This window comes from Phoenix dactylifera, chromosome 17, assembly GCF_009389715.1.
Source record: "Phoenix dactylifera cultivar Barhee BC4 chromosome 17, palm_55x_up_171113_PBpolish2nd_filt_p, whole genome shotgun sequence".
NCBI lineage: Eukaryota > Viridiplantae > Streptophyta > Magnoliopsida > Arecales > Arecaceae > Phoenix > Phoenix dactylifera.
Genome location: NC_052408.1, coordinates 12,096,041 through 12,117,663, shown reverse-complemented (window position 1 = coordinate 12,117,663; position 21,623 = coordinate 12,096,041). Strand labels below are relative to the sequence as shown.

The 21,623-nt window shown below is 40.2% G+C and overlaps 3 protein-coding genes across 3 annotated transcripts; 2 read left to right on the top strand and 1 right to left on the bottom strand.

Moving 5' to 3' along the window:
- Positions 1 to 2,001: 2,001 nt before the first annotated feature.
- LOC103701102 (pentatricopeptide repeat-containing protein At2g01860) lies at positions 2,002 to 4,863 on the top strand. Its single transcript, XM_008783073.4, has 2 exons — positions 2,002 to 3,814; positions 4,278 to 4,863. The coding sequence occupies exon 1, from the start codon at positions 2,202 to 2,204 to the stop codon at positions 3,765 to 3,767; it is 1,566 nt and encodes a 521-aa protein (XP_008781295.2). The 5' UTR covers positions 2,002 to 2,201; the 3' UTR covers positions 3,768 to 3,814; positions 4,278 to 4,863.
- A 188-nt stretch (positions 4,864 to 5,051) lies between these two features.
- On the bottom strand, positions 5,052 to 8,851 carry LOC103701101 (transport and Golgi organization 2 homolog). Its single transcript, XM_008783070.4, has 5 exons — positions 8,542 to 8,851; positions 7,989 to 8,178; positions 7,105 to 7,311; positions 5,472 to 5,666; positions 5,052 to 5,386 (listed from the first exon to the last, which is right to left on the bottom strand). Exons 1-5 carry the CDS (start codon positions 8,622 to 8,624, stop codon positions 5,252 to 5,254), a joined length of 810 nt encoding a protein of 269 aa, XP_008781292.2. The 5' UTR covers positions 8,625 to 8,851; the 3' UTR covers positions 5,052 to 5,251.
- A 2,657-nt stretch (positions 8,852 to 11,508) lies between these two features.
- On the top strand, positions 11,509 to 21,117 carry LOC103713172 (bromodomain-containing protein DDB_G0270170-like). The gene is made up of 9 exons (XM_008799999.4): positions 11,509 to 12,034; positions 12,687 to 12,732; positions 12,838 to 12,904; positions 13,038 to 13,083; positions 13,206 to 13,304; positions 18,811 to 18,879; positions 18,995 to 19,358; positions 19,527 to 19,684; positions 19,994 to 21,117. The coding sequence occupies exons 1-9, from the start codon at positions 11,624 to 11,626 to the stop codon at positions 20,849 to 20,851; spliced, it is 2,118 nt and encodes a 705-aa protein (XP_008798221.1). The 5' UTR covers positions 11,509 to 11,623; the 3' UTR covers positions 20,852 to 21,117.
- The last annotated feature ends 506 nt before the right edge of the window (positions 21,118 to 21,623 follow it).

The window sequence follows — 21,623 nt, the reverse complement described above, 5'->3', positions numbered from 1 at the left end:
AGAACAGGGGACCGGGGGAGAGTTTATATAGACCTCCCCAACGGCCTGGATCAGCAAAGAAAGCGCTGCATCTTGGTTAGATGATAACACGTGTCGGCCTAAAAAACAGAACGACGCATTTAATTAGGGCTAGCGCTTCGAACGTCGAAGCGCCCCATCGGATCGTGCGGAAAGGCGTCCGCAATCGAAGATCGTGCGGCCCCATCATGAGCCCACGACGCGAGGACGCTTCGCAAAAAGTGTCCCAATAATGAGGCTCTTCGGGAAAAAAGAGACGCCGCCTATTAAAGGCACCTCGAAGCGTTCGATAACTCAAAACGCACAGTAAATCAAAATTCGTAATGACCCAATTAAAGCTACTTCCCGCGCTCCAGCTGATAGCCAACTGGAGCTCGGAAGTCGGGGGGTAGTGTTGGGGGAAAAACCCCAAGTCATACATCCACGGAGGCGCTCGGCCGAAGTACGCCGACCGGAAAGCTGCTCGGCCAAGGAATGCCGACCAGGATGGCGCTCGACTAGAGGGCGCCGACCAGAGTGCGCGCCAAGAGGTGCCCAACCAAAATAAGCTGCTCGGTTAGAAAGTGCCGACCAGAGACAGCGCCGAGGCGCTCTGCTAGAAGGTGCTCGCCTAAAGGGCGCCGACCAGGAGTACTCAAAGCAGCCCCGCCACAGGGTGCCCCATCGGGCGACCAGCTCGGCTCGGCACCCTTGCCGAGCCGATGCCTTAACCAAATGTTCAACCTCCGCCTAAGGTCCAAGGGATTGACAACTCCTACGGCTTGCGACCTGCCACTATCTCCAAGCCATCAAGGCATAAGATCTCCGCAGGCGTTCGGCACGACCTGCCATTAATGCATGAGACTCCCTCAAGTCTCCGATGCACTCAGGCATTTAATATGCACTCAGGCATTTAATGAACACGGCCCAAGACGATCTCCGGATCACTGAACCATCAGAGCGCATGGCTCTACCTGACCGCCGGTTCATTCGGTAATAAATGCACTTACCATCCACAGACCCCAGGCCCGCTACGGCCGGCGGTTCAACCACTCCAACAGGTCCGATCGACCGTGACAACTCCCTGATTCCGGTCTGATCCGGTCCCGTTCTCCATTACGCCATTAATGGGCTAAATCGTGCCCAATTATTACAAAACAGGACAAACCTCCTGTCACCTCCCAGGTAACCAAAATCCTCCTATAAAAGGAAACCTGGGGGGAAGAGGGAGAGGGGAACAAAAAAACGAAAACAGATCCCCGGGACTGAACCCGCCGGGAAGCACAGACACAATTGAGGACATCATCCTCTTCGTCTTCTTTATCTTATCCAAATGTTCCTGCTGTCTTCTCCATATACTCTCTTCCCTGCTCTCTCCACATACTTGGCCCCTCTGACTTAGGCATCGGAGGGCCGGCGCCGGAGAGCCCGGCCACCGGTTTTCCTTGCAGGACTTGCACACCCCCCGCGGCGGAGGACGCAGTCAGCCGGCGCACCGCCGTCCGCCTCCTGCAGCAGCGGAGCTCCTCCTTCCCCGGCTTTACGGCGGCCCCCGGGTCCAATTTCCAGCAACAGGTCCCTCAAAACCTTTATTACCACGAGACTTACCGTGTCTTTAAAATGACAAAAAGATTTAAACTTTCCCTTTTGCCTGGTCTCCATTATTTTTAATTTAATATAGAGAGAAAAGTAATGGCCATCATTTAATTCATGCGAGAGCCGTTACGTTGAGAAAATAGGTAAATGACACTCGTTAATTTTTATCAACGGAGCTCATAAGAGAGTACGGTAACTGAAATTTGGCCAATTGTGACGTTATTTTGATTTTTATCGTTGGACATTTAACTATCCTACTAGAGAATAATTGTCTTCAGTTTCCTCACCCGTGGATAATTTAGCCATCAGGATTTAATCCAATCAAATCATTTTGCACGCTTGTGCGGTTGTGCCTTAGCCACGTAGAAAACACTAACATTGACCCCGTACAAATATGCTATCCACCCACGGAGCGTGTGTGAGAGAGAGATTTCTTAATCGACTCCCGCTTTTGTTGGAACGAAGCCACGGAGAAGACCCGCGCTAAAAGCCGGAAACGACCCCGCGTGGTTTCTCCTCTCGACTATGGGCGCGTCGCTGGGTCGGTAATTTACTTCAACCAAATCGTGTGCATCATCTGCTCGGCGAAGTGCCTCAGTGACATCTCCATGATGGAACGTTTCCTCGCCACTTCCTCCGGCATTCGCCCTGTATTGCTCAAGAACCAAACTCGGCACATAAGACTGACTCCAGGAATTAGATTCAGCTCGAACAGGATGCGCGCCCCATCGGGAATCACCGCTCGGTCTCGTTCGGACAAATCCCCCTCCCGCCCAAAGCTACCGAAGAACCTCCGCAACCCGCGCCGTGCCAAATTGCCACCCGACCCCGGAATCTACCGAGTGCCGGTGAAGAACGAAGAAGGTATCGCTCAACTGTTCGATGATATTCCGAAAGAAGAAGAAGAGGAGGGGAAGAAGGACAGAGCAGAATTATCCAAGAACCTGGATCATGTAGCTGATAATGATGATACTGTTTGGAGCAAAGACGAGCTGGAAGCTATCTCATCACTCTTCGAAAGGCGAATGCCTCAGAAGCCCGTGAAGCCGGCGAAGGACCGACCGCTCCCTCTCCCATTGCCTTACAAAGTCCGTCCTTTGGAAATTCCAACCCCGAAACGCCATGCTCGTTTGGCGATTTCGTCGCGGTCATCGTTCAGCAATCAGGTGCGCAAGAACCCGGAAGCACTTGTCGGCATAGCTAGAGAGATTGGAGCTCTTCCTCCGGATGCCGATGTATCTGAGGTTCTTGATAGGTGGTGTAGATTCCTCAGGAAGGGGTCTTTGTCGATTACAATTCGAGAATTGGGTCACATGGGTCTGCCGGATAGGGCACTCCAGACCTTGTGCTGGGCTCAGAAGCAGCAGGGTTCGGGGTTGTTCCCCGATGATCGGATCCTTGCTTCGACCGTCGAGGTCCTGGCACGGTTCGGCCAACTCAAAATTGAAGCCGAAATGGAGAAGTATCTGAACTCCGCCAACCGGGTCGTCATTGAAGCTACGGTGAGGGGCTTCATAAGGGCGGGAAATTTGAACGGAGCCCAGAAAATTCTATTACTTGCCAAGGATGGTAGGAGGACCTTGGATGCAAGCATTCATGCGAAGCTGATACTGGAGGCAGGAAAGACCCCGGATGGTTACATGCTTGCCTCAGCATTGCTTGATGAACTTGGAGAAAGAGAGGATTTTGATCTAAAACCGCAGGACTGTACAGCTGTAATGAAGGTCTGCATTAGGCTCGGAAAATTTGAAGCAGTGGAGAGTCTCTTCGACTGGTTTAAGCAATCTGGAAGGAGTCCCACTGTGGTAATGTACACGACGGTGATCTATAGCCGGTATTGCAGTAAGAAGTACAGGGAAGCATTGGCTTTGGTTTGGGAAGTGGAGGAATTGGACTGCCTTTTGGATCTTCCAGCTTACCGGGTTGTGATTAGGCTATGTGTTGCTTTAAATGATCTTGCAAGGGCTGTACGATACTTTTCGAGATTAAAGGAGGCCGGGTTTGCCCCCACATATGAAATATATCGTGATATGATCAAGGCTTATGCGGCTTCAGGGAGGTTGGCCAAGTGCAGGCAGGTGTGCAGAGAAGTAGAGATGGCAGGACTGAAGTTGGATAAAGAGACTGTCTCGCTCCTCTTGGAGATGGAAGGACAAGTTAGATCAGTATGTTGAAGTGATCTTGCTGTATGTTTGACTCAACTGCCATTATAAATTTTCAGGTGACATGATAGTATAAGGAGCTCTATTCTCAGTAGTTATTCGTATAGGACCTCTACAATTATTGTACCAAAATCCTTTATTTGATTTCATTGGAAGATTGGCTGTCCAAAGAATATATATTGGTTCTCTTAATAAGTTATTAATTTGCACCAATGGAGGAATCCATGTCTTTAATGCCAATGTTGTATGTTCCTTTTTTGTTAAAAAACTTAAAATTGTTTCTGTGGATTATATGAGAGTATCGGACCCATCATAACAACACAGAAAGTTGGTTAGCATTGAAAAATAATATATTGTGTCCACTACCATAATTTTGGTGTAGTTGAGGCTTGCCTTTGTAGGGTAAATAGTAGATTGGATCTAAAGGGTTGTGCTGTCTTTAATCTTTAAGAAATTATTTTGCTGTTAAAATTTGTTTTTTCAAGTGTAAATGTTGATACTATTTTTTTAATTCTATGACAGGTAAAATTTCCTCTCAACATTCTGTCACTATAATCTGTAAATGAAGCTTAGTGGGAAATGGATTAGTGTTGGCTCCCACCTTCAAACTAAACTCATGGTAAAGGAAAAAGTTCTTCATGTCAGGAACCCAGGCTGCTGTCCATATAACGCTTTGATTTTCTGATATATGTTAAACAGAAGCAAAGCAGCTCATGTTCTTTGTAGGTTTGGTTTATGTCCACTTCATTTTACTCGTTATGAAACTTGGAAACTAATGCATACTTTCCTTTCGAGGAATGAGAATAAAGGAAGAGGACCTTTCACTATTCCACCAAATAGTAGAAAAAATTCCAACATCTCAAGAAGTTGGCTGATGAATAATTTGATAGTCATATGCTCTAACTTATAAACCTGCTTCTATAGAAGCTTTCAGATCTGCAAACACTGCAAATAACTTTATGATTATAAGAGCATCGACATAAGTCATCAGCCTGACTAGATCATTATCAGAAGAAAGAATCATCAGATCACAAATCCTGTTCCAAAGCTTTATCATGGCCGACTGTTAGATTCTGCAGTGATAAATTCAGGTATTCGGTTCCTTCCAGAGTGAGAAATGCAGGCATTTGTTGCTTCTGTTGTTATATCAGGTACTGATCACTGACAAGAACCTACTACAAATGAAGACACTCAGGATGGATGTTTACTGCTTTCTGTTTCTCCCTAGCTAACCAGAATAGAACTGCAATTGAAACACTGATGCTATGCGCTGAACCAGTAGATTGGCTTTGTTTGTACTCTTTGAAAGACATGCTTTTTTTTTCTTTTGGTTAAAAAAACTGTAATGTATAGTATATTATGATCACAATCATTATGTCTGCACCAATAAACCGATTACAAAGTACATAGAGTTACTGTCCTTTTAGGTAACATTAGGCAGGAAATAAGGTTGACAGCAGTCACTGTCTGTGGCCCTTTGTTCTGCATCTGTTCATCTATTTCATCCTTTCTATGTGATACTCCACAGTGTGCTCCTTCCACTGACGACTCTCAAGATACTTATCATAGAAACTTACATCGCCATTTGTTTTTACAGATAAAGCTGCTGTGCTTCTAGTTCCATATCGGCCCTGTTTGACGCAAAATAGTTACATGTCTATGTCACCTGGTTCAGGAAAAATCATCAAAAGGAAATGGATAGGTCCTTGTCCTTACTAATTTGGTATCAAAATCAACGAAAATAGAGCTCAACTTGAGTTCCCATTCTGGATCACAGCCTGTATTGGGCAATCTATCTTGATCAGCTTTACTTGTGTCCTGCATGAGCTTTTCAACCATCTCTTTTGCAGGAATTTCCTCCTCACCATGTTTCTGAAGTAGTTTCCTGAAATTCTTGCGAAGGCGTTGTGCCTTAAAAAAAAAAAAACATTGCATATAAACTATGGAAGATATCACATATATAAGTGCCTTAAAAAAATGAAAGATAGTTGGAAAGTATATATGCTATTGCAGCAATTAAGAACTTACTTCCAGAATTACTTATTGCTTGTATACAAGATAACATCTATAAAACTAGCTCCTTAGAACCAGTGCCATATTTCTTTTTAAGCACAGCAGCTCTCATATTACCTAGTTAATAACATGAAACCAGACCATGGAATATTGCTTGTCTTGCAAGCTTTCTTTTGGTTAAATAGAAATGACACCACACATTTACTTATGCTTACATTGGTTAGTTGCCATTTGTTGCTATAGATTTATTTAGAAATAAATACTCTGATCCAATGGTGAGATCAATGTACCAAGGTTTTAAGTCCCGGCAAGATGGAGGGCATCCCAGCCGTCTTGTCCTATTTCTGTGAGAAAATAGGATGGAGATGGGATCAGGACTCCAAAATCTATATGTGGGGAGAGAAGAAGAAAGAGAAAAGAAAAAAATGGAAGGAAAGATAAAGAAAAAAGAATGAAAAGAAAGAAAGAAAGGATGGGAGCATAAAAACAAAGAAAGGAAGGGAAGAAGGAAAAAAAGAAATAAAGGGAGGGATAAGAATAAGAGAAAAAAAGGAAATGGAAGAATGGAAAGTATAAGAAAAGAAACAACGGGAGGAAGGAAAGAGCGAAGAAAAAGAAAGAAATAAAGAAAGAAAGAAAAGAAAGAAAGAAAGGAAAGAAGGGGATAGATACGGAAGATGCCTATCGGGATATTTGACCGGGACCACTGTCAAGATGGGGCGGGACAGTGAGGCATCCCGTTCCATGGATAAACTAAGATATCCCCGTTCTATGGGATTTAAAGCCTTGCAATGTACTACTTTTCTTTTACCATGGTATTCACCAGACTTTTTGTGTTAGGAGACTCCAAAGAAATGTATACTTGATTGATTGAATGACTAGAGAAGAACTTGTTCCAGTAGAAATGTTTCTCGAGGTGTCTCTTCTAGGATTTATGTTAAACATGAAAGAAAGACAGAAATGTACTCCAGAAATATTTGACCACAAGATCAAAGGATCACTTCGATCAATCTAACTCAAACGAAATATTTCCTAAAATTTACATAGCTTCACTACTTGATCGCACATGCAAAAGTAATGATTTTCTGTGTTTCTTTTTGCTTTGTATAATGGTTCAACAGAATGATGTTAATAGATTTTGTATGACAAAAGATGTGGTTGATTATATAGATGCAACTTTGAGATAATTTGGAGATAAAAAAAGGCTTACCAGTAGAAACGCAGCAAACAAAACAAATCTATATTATAAGAGCAGTCATCAGAAAACATTCATTAATGCCATTATTTGAGATGATCCTACTACCAGCAAGTCATTGCACCTGGATTACTTGCCTACCTTGTGCCAGGGAGTATCTAACTTTGCATTTGAAAGCACATGAAGGCCTGGAGAAACAAGTTGAACAGAAACTGGCTCTTCCTTTGGCCTGTTGGAGATGCAAACCATGATTTTTGAACAAAGATCAGCCACTATCAGATTAAAACCATTGTACTCGTCTGCTTCCTTGACTATCTCCTCCGCAAACTCCAGAGGATTCTTCCTGCTCTGTAATTGAAACCACATGCCAGGGAATTAAAGAAAATCATCAGAGGAGCTTCCATTTGAAATGAAGGAACCAAAATTTACTGAAAGATGATAGAGCTGCGCACGCTCTAAGGCTGAAAATAGAGGCAAAAGAATTTAACCGAACCAGGCATATATGACTAATGAATGCAAAGAAGTTTTTCTCCATAAAATAGTGCTGTCATGATTGCAAACCCTAGCGACAGACAATTGTGACTTCAACTAAAAACAGGAGAATTTAGCGAGAGACAGGTGTGGCATATTAACTTCAAAAAGACAAAATTAATGAAAAAAAAAATCGATGGCTATGAATTGTAAAGCAGACATTTCTCATGGGACAAATGGCAGCCCATCTGGTATACAGTATAAAACCTTGAAAATTTCCAAATAGCTTGCCACCTCTTGTCCTAAAACCAAAGAAGAAGAAGAAGAAAAAAAAACAACCATGAATATTACTAATAATACTTGCACTAAACTGAGTATTGAGGAATTTAGAAAACAAGGTAATGAAACAAAGCAAGGTGATGTTACTATAGAATAAGCTAAATTTTGTCGGGGGTTGGTAACATAAGTAGAAGTTAGTTTTGGATCGATGACTAAATAAATAAAGATCTTCAGCTAAAGTTTCAGATGCCGATCCAGTAAAGTCCATATATTACCTGAAGAAATCTGACAGGCAACTCTCCCCTTGTCCTGGCAGTGGGAAGAACATCAGGCTCCAACACATTAGTTACAAAGGACAGTCTCCCATCCTTTGTGCACCCCATCCATGTCCCTCCTGCTACCTCATCTCTCCCTCCCAATATCTTCTGTTCGCCCTCCCCCCACCATGCCACTGGCTTTGTAGGCCTGCCAAGCAATGAACCCAATCATGGATTACCAACCATAAAACCATTGACAGTACAGCAAACTTAGCAATGCATAAAAAAAAGAGAAAAAAAAACAACTTTCTTCATCATAAGCATATGGACATATTATTTTCTTGTTATCATGATGCTATCTATATAAGTATATACGAACATGCATAACCTTTCGAAAGCATATCAACTTTCTTCACTCGATATATAAGTATTCCGACTCAAGAACTATCCATTGAACACCCCAAGATGAACAAAATGATTTATAAGTCTCTCGAGATTTTCCTTTGCCAATAAGAACACAAAGAAAACAACAACAAAAGCTCAAAAAGAATATTAGTGAGTCAGAACATGCCTGTCATGGAACTCATCTCTGTTGTGCACAAGGATCAGTGGGTACAAAGGGTGAGCTTGCCAAAGCCATGCAGCTATACACATTCTTCCTTTTAACTCGCTGTCTTCTTTTTCTTCTTCTCTAGCGCCGGTTTGCAGGCTTCCCTCTTCTCGTATTTAAAACTGCTATCTTTCTTGATGTTTATCCCTTCGTCACCGCCAGCGAGGTGCAAAACTGGGGCCAGCCCGCGGTAATAAGCGATAGCCAAAAGTCGGCTCAGCTATATCGAAGACTCCCATAATTGGAGATTCGGTGGGCAGGGCAGCCTCCAAAACCGTTGGGAAATTCTATGAACGCGAGGCTGCACCTTTTACGGGGCATTGAATGAGTCATGTCTAATGAGATCTGACCCAAAAGCTCTGTTTGTACTTCTATATGGCGTTTGCCGTCGCTTTTAAAATTTGAAGAATTTTGATGATTGGGGTGTCCAATTCCAATGATGGGTTTCGATCAATGAGCATTGAGTTTCGATTTGGGCTCGTTTGGTTTCCTCAAAAGATGAAGAAAAAAAATGAGGTCAATGAAAAACATAGAGAGATAAGATTCTTAAATTTCATTAAAAAAAGAGATACATATGGAATATAAAAAAATCTAATTTCTATCGGCTACAAATTTAGATTATTTTTTTTGTCTAAAAATGCCCTCAATATTTTAAATAGAATAAAATAAAGTCTTTCCCTTTATTAAAAGCATAATAAGTATTTTTCATAATTATTTTAAAAAAATAAATGCTCGACCAAATATAAGCTATTGTGTTATTTTTCTATGATCAACGAAACATGTAAAAATTACTTCCCCAGGCATCACAAATCCAAGCATCAGTTTTTCAGAAAAAAATATTTCAGTAAAAAAAATTCTTCACATAAACCAAAAGAATCTAAAATTCTAAAATTTTTCTGTTCTAAATAGAAAGGTACAAACACTCAGCTAATTCTCAATTCATGAAAGGCGAAACAGCTTGAACTGATTCTATTTGTTATACAACAATGGTTTATTTTATGTAATATTAGGTTGACGTTTATACTTTCTCATGTTCTAAAAAATTCTGCTGAGTGTTGAAGTTGTTATATATAGACAATCTTCTGTAAAGAAGGTTTTATATTAGTGATTCTAGCGAACATGGTCCTCTTCAACTTCGGCCAAACTTTAACTGACTAAATATTGTAGTTGTTATATCTGGTTCTCAAAAAAAAAAAAAGGGCGCATGTCAGGGAGTTTTATTAAACATGGTTCTTTCAATGTTGGGAGGCTTTTTAGCAGTACACATGGTTCATTTAAGTCAACATGACCAAAGTTGATTGGGTTAAAAATATGATAGGTTAATTGTGTGCAATTGGACCACATACAAGTTTAGGTCAACTACCTGCATCCCATTACATACTGGATTAATACATGATGGTTGAACCATGTTTGCCTATACAAATTGTGTTTAGTCCTACCACGTCGGGTTTGAGTTGTATATTTGTATGAAAAAATGGTTGATCTTCCTTCATGATGTCGACTATTGGACCGCCCTATGCATAGATCTCAAAAACACTCCAAACTACTTTTGTTCATTTGCTTGCACAGACCTCAAAACGATAATTGCACGACCCAATGATGGATTCGTGCAAAGAATAAGAAAACATTTCGCGCCAAAGATACAACTCTTACCCATCACTTTAAGCCATGTTGAATTGCGCAATGTGGAAGGTAGAGTGTATCTCTCACATCCAAACAATGATTTAGTTGCATTTCAAATGTCCATTACGAACGCAACCCATAAAAACTAATCAAAATCTTCCACTTTCATGGTGTGCCAAACTAACTCGGCCTATTGGGCTGGCTTTTGCCACCTGGCTGAAATGCTCCAAAGTCCAAAGAGGCTGCGTACTTTGACTGATAACCTTTCCACCTTTTTTCAAACACCCGTTTAGTTCAGCTCAAAAAGCTGTACGAATTGAACCGACCCCAATTATTATGCTCACGAATTAATTTGTTGAACTACATTAGAATAAGAACCTTTATCTTACCATTATCTCCCATATCAGCTTCTTAGTGACAACTGACTTTCATGTGAATTGTTATGGGTTGTTGCAAAATTTGTAAATGACCATATTTTATTAATTTAAAATGAGAAAAAAAAAGATTAGTATCTGAAAATAAATATCTTTTTCGTAACAATTTACAGTTGATTAAATAAAACATATTTTTCAGCTGGCAAGAGATTGGATTTCTTCAAATTGTTACTTGTAATGACTGTAATAATTTTGTCGTAGATGTAGCAATTTTGTAACTGCTGTAATAATTCTGTAACGGCTGTTATTTAGACCAGATGCAATTCACCTCTACCACGCGCCAAAAAAAAAAACAAAGTAACGAAAATTTAAAAATAGATGAATGCAATCCGGCAACCCCACATTGGGACAAAGTTATAGACCTGAATGCTTGCTTTATTTTTTTGGTGACTCAAAGTTTTTGACTCCAAAAAACACTCAGCTGGTGCATTGTAATCCCATTGCTCCCTTGAATTCTTATTGCAAAATGTGCCACATAATGAATTAAAATGAATAATCAAGTTATCTTGAAAATAACATAAAAAAATATGGACAAACTAAGAAATTGACCTTGACAAGTTCGACCATGTTACATACCAAATCTTTTAAATTGGATCATATAGGTTGGCTCATATATAGTTAAATTGGTCGGGTATGGCTCAAGTTCCTTGTGCTAGGGTCCCAAATTGAACCGTCCCATTGCCTTGGGTGCACAAATTATAAACCCGCATAAAACTTATATGCGGATGTTCATAAGCAGGCGGCTTCCCTCGGCCCACGCGGGAAAGAGCCGCGAAAGCGCGGGCGGCTGTCACGTGCGAGGTCCTTCCGAAAGGTCCAAAAACAAATCCAAAATAGAACAAAAAACTATTAGTAAAAAATCGCCACCCATCCCCTGTGCTTAGAGAGACAATTTAAGAGAGAGAAAGAAAAGGGCTAGAGAGAGAAGGGGGGAGAGAGAGAGAGAGGACAGAGAAAGCGAGGGGGCGGGGCAGCCGTTCGAAAAAATGGGCACCAACAACCATGTAGAGCCGAAGAGGAGGAAGAAGAAGGGCCGCCCTTCTCTCCTCGACCTCCAGAAACGTAGCCTCCGACTCCAACACCAACAAGAACAGAAGAAAAACCCTAACCCTAACCCCAATCCCAACCCCTACCTCCGATTCCCCGCCTCCTCCTACTCCTCACCCGGCCGCCGCGCCACCCGCCGGAACCTGAGTCCCGACCCCGGCGCCGACGCCAACGCAGCCCCAGACGACGACGAGGATGACGACGATTCCACCGGAAGGAGGAAAGAGAAGAAGCTCCGTTTCGTCCTTCGCATCCCCGCCCACGGCGCCAATTCCGCCTCCGATTCCGACGGTGCCGCCGCCGGCGCAAGGAAGCGCAAGATCGATGCCTTGGTCGCCGATCGGGATGAGGTGCGCTTCTTTTTCCTCCCTGTTTCTTTCAACATAAATCTGAAATTGGTTGATTTCTGGCTTTTTCTCCTTTTTTGGCGGTTGTGGAGAGGGGATCGGGATGGGGAGAGGGAGGGGTTTTGGAATTTAAAGGCGGACCGGGGGGGAGGGGGAGGGATTTGGGGTTTTGTACGATTTGGGTTACGGATCGGGAATCTATGCGGCCATCTCGGTGGGGGTTGTGTCTCCTTGGATTCCGTTCTTTTTTGGGGATTTTATTTATTACTTATTTATTTAATTTGTCTCGCTGATGGATTTCCATACTGAGGATGTTTTCGGATTTGACTAGGTCAACCTTTCCAATCATTTCTTCAAAACCTACGTGCCTTTTCTTGGTGGAATTTTTTGAACTTTTTTATCAGGGTGGATTTATTTCCTTTTATTTGTTATTACTATTGTTATTTGTGGAAATAGTACACTGATCTATGCAAAAAAAAAGATCACCTCTGTCCACTTCCATTTCTTTTTGTTCCCCCCTTTTATTTATTTTTTTTCTAATGTTAATGGGGTACATGTAGATCTGTTAGTTTTTGTCCGTTTTTTGTTCCCTGCTGTGTGTTTTTTTTTTTTTTTTTGATTTTTTTGACTGATTTGTTAATCTGTTTTCTTGCAGCTAGAAAGGCGGAATTCTGCCTCGAAAGCGACGGATCCTTCCCAAGGTTTGGTTTCTCGTGCATTTATTTCGAGAAGGGGAAGATAAAATCTACGTTCAAACGAGTGGGGGTTTTTTTGTGATGTTTGTTTATTTGTTTTGGAGCTTTCAGATTCCGGGCCCACGACTCCTTTGCCGGACAAAAAGTTGTTGGTTTTCATCCTGGATAGGCTGCAGAAGTGAGTGCTCTGGTTTCTTTATTTGAATCTCACCTGCATCTCTCCCCTTCTATTTTATTTTCTCTGTGTTTTACTTCCATCTTCGAAGTGTTGCATCCAAGTATTTTGATTTGAGTTTCTGCTTTACCATCAGGAAGGATAGCTATGGTGTTTTTTCGGAGCCTGTGGATCCAAATGAGGTGTATTTCGGAAGCTATTATTGCTATTTTTTACAGAAAAAGTGTTTTTTTTCTATGACTTTTTTGCTGGCATACCAGATCCTTTTCTGTTGAACTGATGTTTTACTGACCGATGCCTACAGCTTCCGGATTACCATGATATCATTGAGCATCCAATGGATTTTGGAACCATCCGGAAGAAGCTTTCAAGTGGAGCATATGCGAACTTGGAACAGTTTGAGGTCAGTAACCAATAGTGCACTGTATGGCTGTTTTATGAACTACTGGTTCTGCATTACTAGATTTCTGCATACCCAAATCTGATTTTCTATTTTGTGTATATATGTATTCTTGTTTGTTGGTAAAAGCCTCAGCATGTATTTGTTGGGTATTTTTTCATATGGGATCTAAGTAAATCCATGATGGAATCCTATGGTTTCCATTTTGCTCTAGATGCTCTTGCTATATTTGGTTCGAGCTTGTTGTGGCGGACTATTTACCCCTCATTCTTTTCTTCTTTTGATCTATCGGTACTTTTGAGCTGGAGTTACTTTAATTTAATTTCTGCAACCATTTTTCTCTCAAAATTTCAGTAACAGTTGGAACAATTTTTGCTTAGAGATGTTGGATTTAATAGGATGCACTTTTCCCGTTGATTGTATAAACATGCTTTGAAATTATTCTTTGGTACAAAGTTTATATAAGATAAATTATGTGCCTAATTATGAAACAAGTATTATTATATTTAGTGACTCCAGTTCTTAGAAATAGTTTTTTTATAACAAATCCTTCAGCATGTAGCTCCAGCATGTGTTATGATGCCTGCTCTATTGCTTCCTAGGTCAATAGTTATGTTAGCATGGCATCATGATATCATATGGTTGCCCTTTTTAATATCTGTACCTCTATTTTTCTTGTGCTGCTTATGGGAATGTTCGCATCTTCAGAAATCCATCTTTCAAAATGATTGAATAACTACTGCTGTTATATGTTCCATTTTATCTAGTTCTATCAGGAGTACAGATTGCTGCATAATTTGTAATATGCTCTTTCTTATGAACAGAAGTTGGGAAGCATGCTATTCCAGTTCTAAGATTTTTCTTCTTTAAATCTTGTAGAAAATTCTCAATGTCGAGTAGCGTCATTCTTTATGAGAGAATAAGTAAAAGCAATAGATTTTTTATGTGGAAGAGGGGAAAAAATATCAAAATAGGTTCCTTATTTCTTGGAGTATGCTAGAGGTTAAAATTTCTTAGCCTGGCAAGAGCTTTCTGAGCAAAATCAGTTATGGTTTATAAGTAAGGTATTCACTTGATTATAATCACAAAGGTGTTCACTTGATTATAATCACAATCAACATCTTATACTGGCAATATAAGCCGTAATGACTGGGGGCTTGTTGCAGTGGGCCCCCCAAGGTTTTGGGTTCGAATTCTGGATGAAGCATCCCCAAGCATTGGAACCTGGGTAATTATATCCTGGAGTGGGCTTCCCTCCATTTTCTCTAATGAAAAGAAGGAAGGTTTAAGCTGTAATCAGAAAACCTTATTCATCCTTTGACGTCGTATTTGTCATGCAGCTGAGCTACTCTCTTTTGAAAAACACAATGAAAATATAAACTTAATCGGTTTTATCAATGAAAAGGTAAAGAGGCCCTGGCTTGCTCATTTCAACTGTTTAAGGATTGATGTGGATCCATGTTCAAGAATATATTTAGAATTTTTTTATCACTTCTATATTTGAATATTATTCATATTATTTGTTTAGAGCTCAAAAAGGTTAGTGGAGATCTATGATAAAGTAGAACATGGACTTCTGTAAGTCAAGTTACATGCTTGAAGTATCAAATTTCATTGTGTTGCAGGAAAGTATTTAAGGAAAAAATATCTCTGGCAATCTATCCTTACTGAGTATTGAAGAGAAGATGAGGCTAGCCCTGTTCTTGGATGTGGATAGTTTCTTAGAACACCCTGTTCTTGGTTTGGTGCAAAATGCTTTCAGAAATTCTTTCTAATATTTGCAAAAAGAAGGGCTGAAATATTGTATGTACCATCCTGTATTTGCTGATATTGTCAGTATGATACGGGCTGGTATGCTCTAATACTGGACAAACCAGGTCTATGTTGTGCTGTATCGATGTGTATTGATCCCATATTCCCATAATACTCAGTTTATTTATTTGTTGGTTGGTTTATTAGTGCCTAGGTGAATTGCTCCCATAGTGACCCCAAGCTGGTGATTGTATCATACAAGCTGCCCATCAAAAGGATGCTGATCCTTGAGATTTCGACCCTTGATACAAAGTATTACTCCGTTAACAAGGCGAACACAACCTCTAGATAAACAAGTATTGCACCATTGCAGGAAAAACACTGGGGAGCTACACATCACCATGTATAACTTAAGATATCGCTATCAAGTATTTTACACCCTTATCTATCATCAAATCCATTAAGAACATAATTCTTGTAGTGTATGCTATCAAGGATTCATTTAAATCCGGCAGTGCACTTTCTGAAAACCATATGTTTTCAGGATTGTCCTTTTTTCAAAAAAAAAATAAATTATAGTTTCTATTCCTTGATAGATGCCTCATATTTGTTATTTTTGCTCATTCAGTCAAAAACTAGTTTTATAGATCGTTTTTGAATTCTTATACTAAGATTTTTACACTTCAGAATGCACCTTACTGTGATCAAAATGAGATCGAATTTAAGAAACTAGTTTAATCTGTAGGATATCTCTAATCATTAGTATAACCATTAGACCTTGTCCCAAATCTTTGGAGGCTTTATGAATCCTGATTTGCCACTCACACCTATCATGCGCTGCCTTTGCTGTTATTGTAAGCCTTTCCAGATCCAATGTCTTTAACTACCCTTCATGAGTCTTTTTTTCTTGTTTGTTTTAAACCTCCAAAACAATATTAAACACTGCATTCTTACTAAGCCCTCGTATTTTGTTGAATGTCAGACACTCAGACTAGCTTGTCTCTACATTGTTGTCTTAAAAGTTAAAAGTAATGTGCACCTACAGCTCCACCCCCTTCCTTGCTTTATCCTTCCAAACTCTATCACTCATATATCTCAAGTTTCTTATTTCTACTATGTTTATCTTCTTTGCTTGGATCCTTATTATTATACAACAATAACAATCTAAACCTCACATTATCACACAATTCCTTGCCTTTTTTCCCCCTAAAATCCCGTAAGTTCTCAAGCAGTGCATTAGTCATAATTATCACTGAAGCGTCGATGCACCTCATTTTTGCAGCTCTTATTTATTAGAATTGCAGTCATCTTTCATTCTTTTATATTAGGTCCAAGTTATCGAAATTAGTCCCACTATACCTTCTCTTTCCTATCATATTTAATTGAGGCCTTGTTTTTCTTAATGTTTCCATCGAAACTGAATCTGCTTTTGTCCACTGATTTCTAAGCTGTCACCTCTCATTCTCTGCTGCATAATTCTAATCCAACATTTAAGCATGTTCTCCTCTCTTGCCACCCCACCCTACCAAGATCATATCATCTACAAATAACATACACATTGCTCCATCTTGAATTTTGATGATTGGTTCATTGGTAAGGAGACTGGGCTAAGTGCAGATGCTTTGTTTAAGCCCAGCATTTCTGGGGCTTCACTCATCCTGACTCAACTACTCGACCCTTGTAACCAAGTGTCCTTTATGCCATCCTTTATTTGCATTTTCCATTTATGTCACCTTCCTTAATACTTTCCTTGAAATTACAAGTCTAGCTCTTTTATTAGGTTATTATTTAACATAGTAGGATATGCAAGTTTTTAAAAGCTTGTATCTAGAAGGTGAGTATGAAGTGTGCAAATATAGTTTGTGATAGAATTGCATGGAAAATATAATTTGGTTGGTAAAATTTGATGATCCAATGGTTTAACATGTACATAGGTGGTTTTTAGTGTATGCATTATGGTTGTCATAAGTAGATATTGAACTAATGTTGGCTTATTTATATAGTAATATATTTTTTTTAAGGACTGAAAAATGCCTTCGAAGCGTGCTTTAGCAGAGTTATTGATAGATACACCAAGTTGTCATGGATATGCACCTGACACACAAAGGTGACCTGAACCTGATGGTATGATGATCTTTCCATGGAGAGACCATTCCTGTTTCCTTTTTCATTGACACCTCACATTCTCTTTGGCTCCACTGCAAACAGCTGATGCACTTGCATGTCTCTAAGGTATGACCTTACATACTAGGGTGTTTTCTCCATTGACTGGTGCCACTATCCATCCTGCTCTAAGATGACGAAGGCACTTATGACACCATTAATCTTCAGTTATTAAATGATCTGAATATGATGTGACAGAGGGTAGAGCCAGGATCTTTCCTCTTTTCTTTGGTGGTGGTATTTTTTTTTTGGGGGGGGGGGGGTGTATGTGGGGTGCAACTGCATGACATGTTTGAAGGTTATAAATAAATCCGAGACTTGATAGTGAATCACTTGCTTTTAGAGATAATGTTACTGCAATAGAGTTCTTCATAGCAGTCATGCTATAATGCTGATAACTTGTTATAATTAAACAGTTTTCCTTGTTAAACTATTAGGAACCTACCATTGATGATTAGCTTCAAACTATTGTAAATAAGCATAATAGGGAATGAGACAGCACCAAATGAGTTTCATAAAAGTTTAAAAAATACAAATACACCATGATAGAGCTGTCACTGGTAATCAATGATATATTTGACAGACACTATTTGAGTTCAAATCTTCTCAGTTCATGCGTCTGCCCAATCATTCTCTTTGAATCAAACACCACTCTCCACTGTACCAGTCCTGCTATTTGTCCAGTTGCTTACTATTGTTAGGTAGCTGCTTTGTTGGCAAGCGAATTAACTGCAATGGCTGGACAGGAACCCGAACTGAAGAGGATGAAAACCTGTACAACCCTAAGCAGATAAGAAGATTTATCTAAATATCTAACGCCGGTATATAATGGACTTACAAGGTTACATAATCAGAAATTCATATTCTCTATGAGGAACCTGCGAACTATTTTGTTTTCGAAGGAAAACACAAAACAAAGCATAACTATGTCATGATATTTTGTGATGCTCAGTTGGCATCTTATCAAGTATGCCTGGTTTTGCTCTTAAGAACGCATTTCATGAAATTATTTTACTGTTAAAGATATATGCATGATCAGCTGAAACTCTTGTTTTTTTCTTTATTTAATCAAAGCTTGAATCTTTGTTTTCTCAAACAGGGGAATCTATAGGATTCATAAACAAGTTTATGTTTGCCTGAGGCAGAAAGGAGGCAAACATCGATAGACGAGTAAATCTGTGTTAAATATATATTTATTTGTTAACCTTGTGTTTGATAAACCTAAGAGCAGTGCAAGTTAGTTTCTAAATTTGTATTCTTCCAGTATTGGCACAGTTGATGTGTCTTCTCACTGCTAGATAATTTTGAAGCCCACATTATTATGCTGTTGTTTGAATTACAATTGCTACATCATCTGCCTGGCAGAAGAGCTAGATCCAATGATAACCCTTCCAAGGCAATCATTTTCTTTGATTAGACTAGCTTCATGATGTATATTTGATTGTTTTGGCTTCCTTCCATGTTTTACTTGTAAGAATGGACTGACATTTGCTGTCATTTGCTTTCTCTATTATCATCATTGAAGTTTGAAACTGGACCTCGTTTTCTGGTCAGGCCAAAGGAATTTTGACTTGGATTTTGTATGTTTTTGCAGAAAGATGTTTTCTTAATTAGCTCAAATGCAATGCGATACAATGCACGAGATACAATTTATTATCGACAGGTATGTGTTGCGATCCAGATCTCTATAAATGCTCCTGGGTTATGGAGTAATACATTGGATGTATCTGCTTGTATTTGTGTGTATATTAGTCTTGATAAGTGCTCTGTCCTTACAGGCACGATCCATCCAAGAGCTTGCAACAAAGAACTTTGAGAATCTTAGACAAGAAAGTGATGATAATGAGCCAGAACCAAAGCCTGTGCGGAGAGGCAGGCCGCCAAGCAAGAAAACTGTCAAACAATCAGTCGGCAGGCCTCCTTCTGATCGTGTTGGTTCTGATTTCTCCCCTGGTGCAACACTTGCCAGTGCTGGAGATAATGGTCACTTCTCGAACTTGGCCAATGATTTGTCGAGAAGAGGGTCGGCGGTGGATAAGCCTAGGATTGCAGATTTACCTGGAGGAGCGTATCATCTTCGCAATGCCGATACTCATAGTTGGATCAGTGGGCATAGAACAGAGAGAAATGAAGATTTTTCAGGTAAGTGATTATGCATTCAACATAACATCCCTTCAGTTATGTGCTTTTAGAACTGAAAATATAATTTTGGTTGCATCCCTTTTTTTTTTTTAAGATTTGAGGCACGGTTTTCTTTCCTTTTATGGGTCTGGTGCTGAGTCCCTTCCTTTTGTTGGTCCTATCTTGCAGGTTCTGGGATGAAGAATGTTTCAACGAAATATGGAAAGAAACTTTCTGCTATAGATGAAAATCGTCGCAATACATATAAGCAACCCCAGCTGTCAACCTCTGTGTATGAGCCAGCAGTCTTAACTGCATTGGACGGGGAGAGGAAGCAGCTGGTGCCAGTAAGTTCTGGCTGCTGCTCAGGAACCTTTTCTTTTATAATTTTCTTCATGGCATGATTAATATGGGGTCAATGGATCGGCTGTATTTCACTTTGCATTATTTTACTGGAATTTGTTCAAATTAATGCAAAAAAATATACAAAAATTAATATGAAAATTTATTTTTCACATGTGCCTCCATTGAAAATCATGAGACTGTTTTTTTTTTATTGTTTTCTCTCGTATTTAATAATTTTTCTTATTCAAATAATAGTTACCTTGCAAAGTATTGCCTTTGCCATCTGTAACAATGATTTGATTGAAAAACAGGTGGGTCTTCATATGGAGCATGCATATGCACGGAGCTTGGCTCGATTTGCTGCAAACCTTGGCCCCATTGGTTGGGAAATTGCTGCCAAACAGATTCAACGAGCGCTTCCTCGTGGGATGAGGTTTGGCCCTGGATGGGTTGGCGAAAGCGAAGTGCCACATCAATCTCGGCCACTACTTTCTACATCTCTGCTTTCTGCATTCCAACCAAAGATTACATCGCCCACCATGACAGTATCAACAGCTGAACCTTCCAATAACTTGACTGCTGAGGGAAGCCAGGTTATCACGAGTGTTCCACTACCGGCTTTGACATGTGCTGTGCCAAGCAGACCCACCAACTCCACAGATCGCTCAGAGCCTGCAGCAGTGGTTAACTATGGAAGCCTAGGGAATAGTGGTGGTGTTATTCAGCCCAAGACTCTTCATCAGAATGCAGCAATTCAACCTAATGTGAATGGTTTCAATACCTCTTTGGTGTTTAATCTGCCTTCTCATGCTGGAAAAGTGCTTAGACCATCCAGGCCACCTGGGAGCTCTTGTCCAACAGAGGTAATGAATACCTATGCTGGAGCTTTCGGTGCAGTTTCTAGAAGCAACAACAGTCACATCAACCAGGCACCTTTGAACCAATCAAATGCGGACAAGATGGTGGTGCGTAATCCAAGTTCATCGTCAAATTCTGGCAGTCACTTCCTGGGTTCTGGCCACAGTTCTCAAGGGCCATGGCGGGGCTTGTCGAATGCGAAGCCTGGTTCTGTCTCCCCTGATCTAAACGTTGGGTTCCAGTCAACGGGGTCACCAGTGCCAGGTGTTTTGGTAGATTCCCAGCATCCTGATTTAGCATTACAGCTATGATGGTGTAACTTAATCCATCCCCTGTTTGGCGTGGACGGAGAGATAAGTCTTGAATTTGCTAGGTGATGTCGAAGTGGATGGAGAGTGATACAGGGGATGGATGGTGAATTTTTTTTAACAATTATTCATACCAGCATTGTGTTGTAGAAGTTCTGAGGGCGCATTTGTACAGATTAATTAAAATTAAAATTAATTCTCCAGATGAAACTGTTTCATAGTTGTATTGAATCCAGGGTTTAAGAATACAGATTCTGCTTTCATATCCAGATGATTGCCCTTTTGGCCAATCGATCTTATGGAGCTAACGAATTCTTGGTGGTTTTCCAGTATCTTGCAGTTTGTGTTTTGAGAGTCAAATTGAACGTTCTGCTGAAATCAGGTCCTGGATTTTATCTTGCTTGGGGGATTGATTTTGCTTTATTGAAGTGCTTTCTAGAATCCATATGTAGGCCTAGTTTGTGATGAACCTACAGGGGTTGACCCACAACTCTGGAAGTGCAAAATCGTATTCGAATTTTATCAAATTGATGAAAAAGATTGTCCCAGTCCATGCTCAAGTCCTAAGTCACAGATAAAGAAAACAAATCTCCTTTGATCAATCAGTATAATATGATTTTTGCTGCCACAAAATCTCCCAGACATCTAAAGTCAGTTCTTGAATCTTGTGGGTATGCTCCAAAAAAATAGGAAAGCTGGTAAAATCTTCTGTCGAAGGAACAAGATACCCTAAATGCCCTATGTTGGATGGTTCAGATATCTTTTATAAATTATT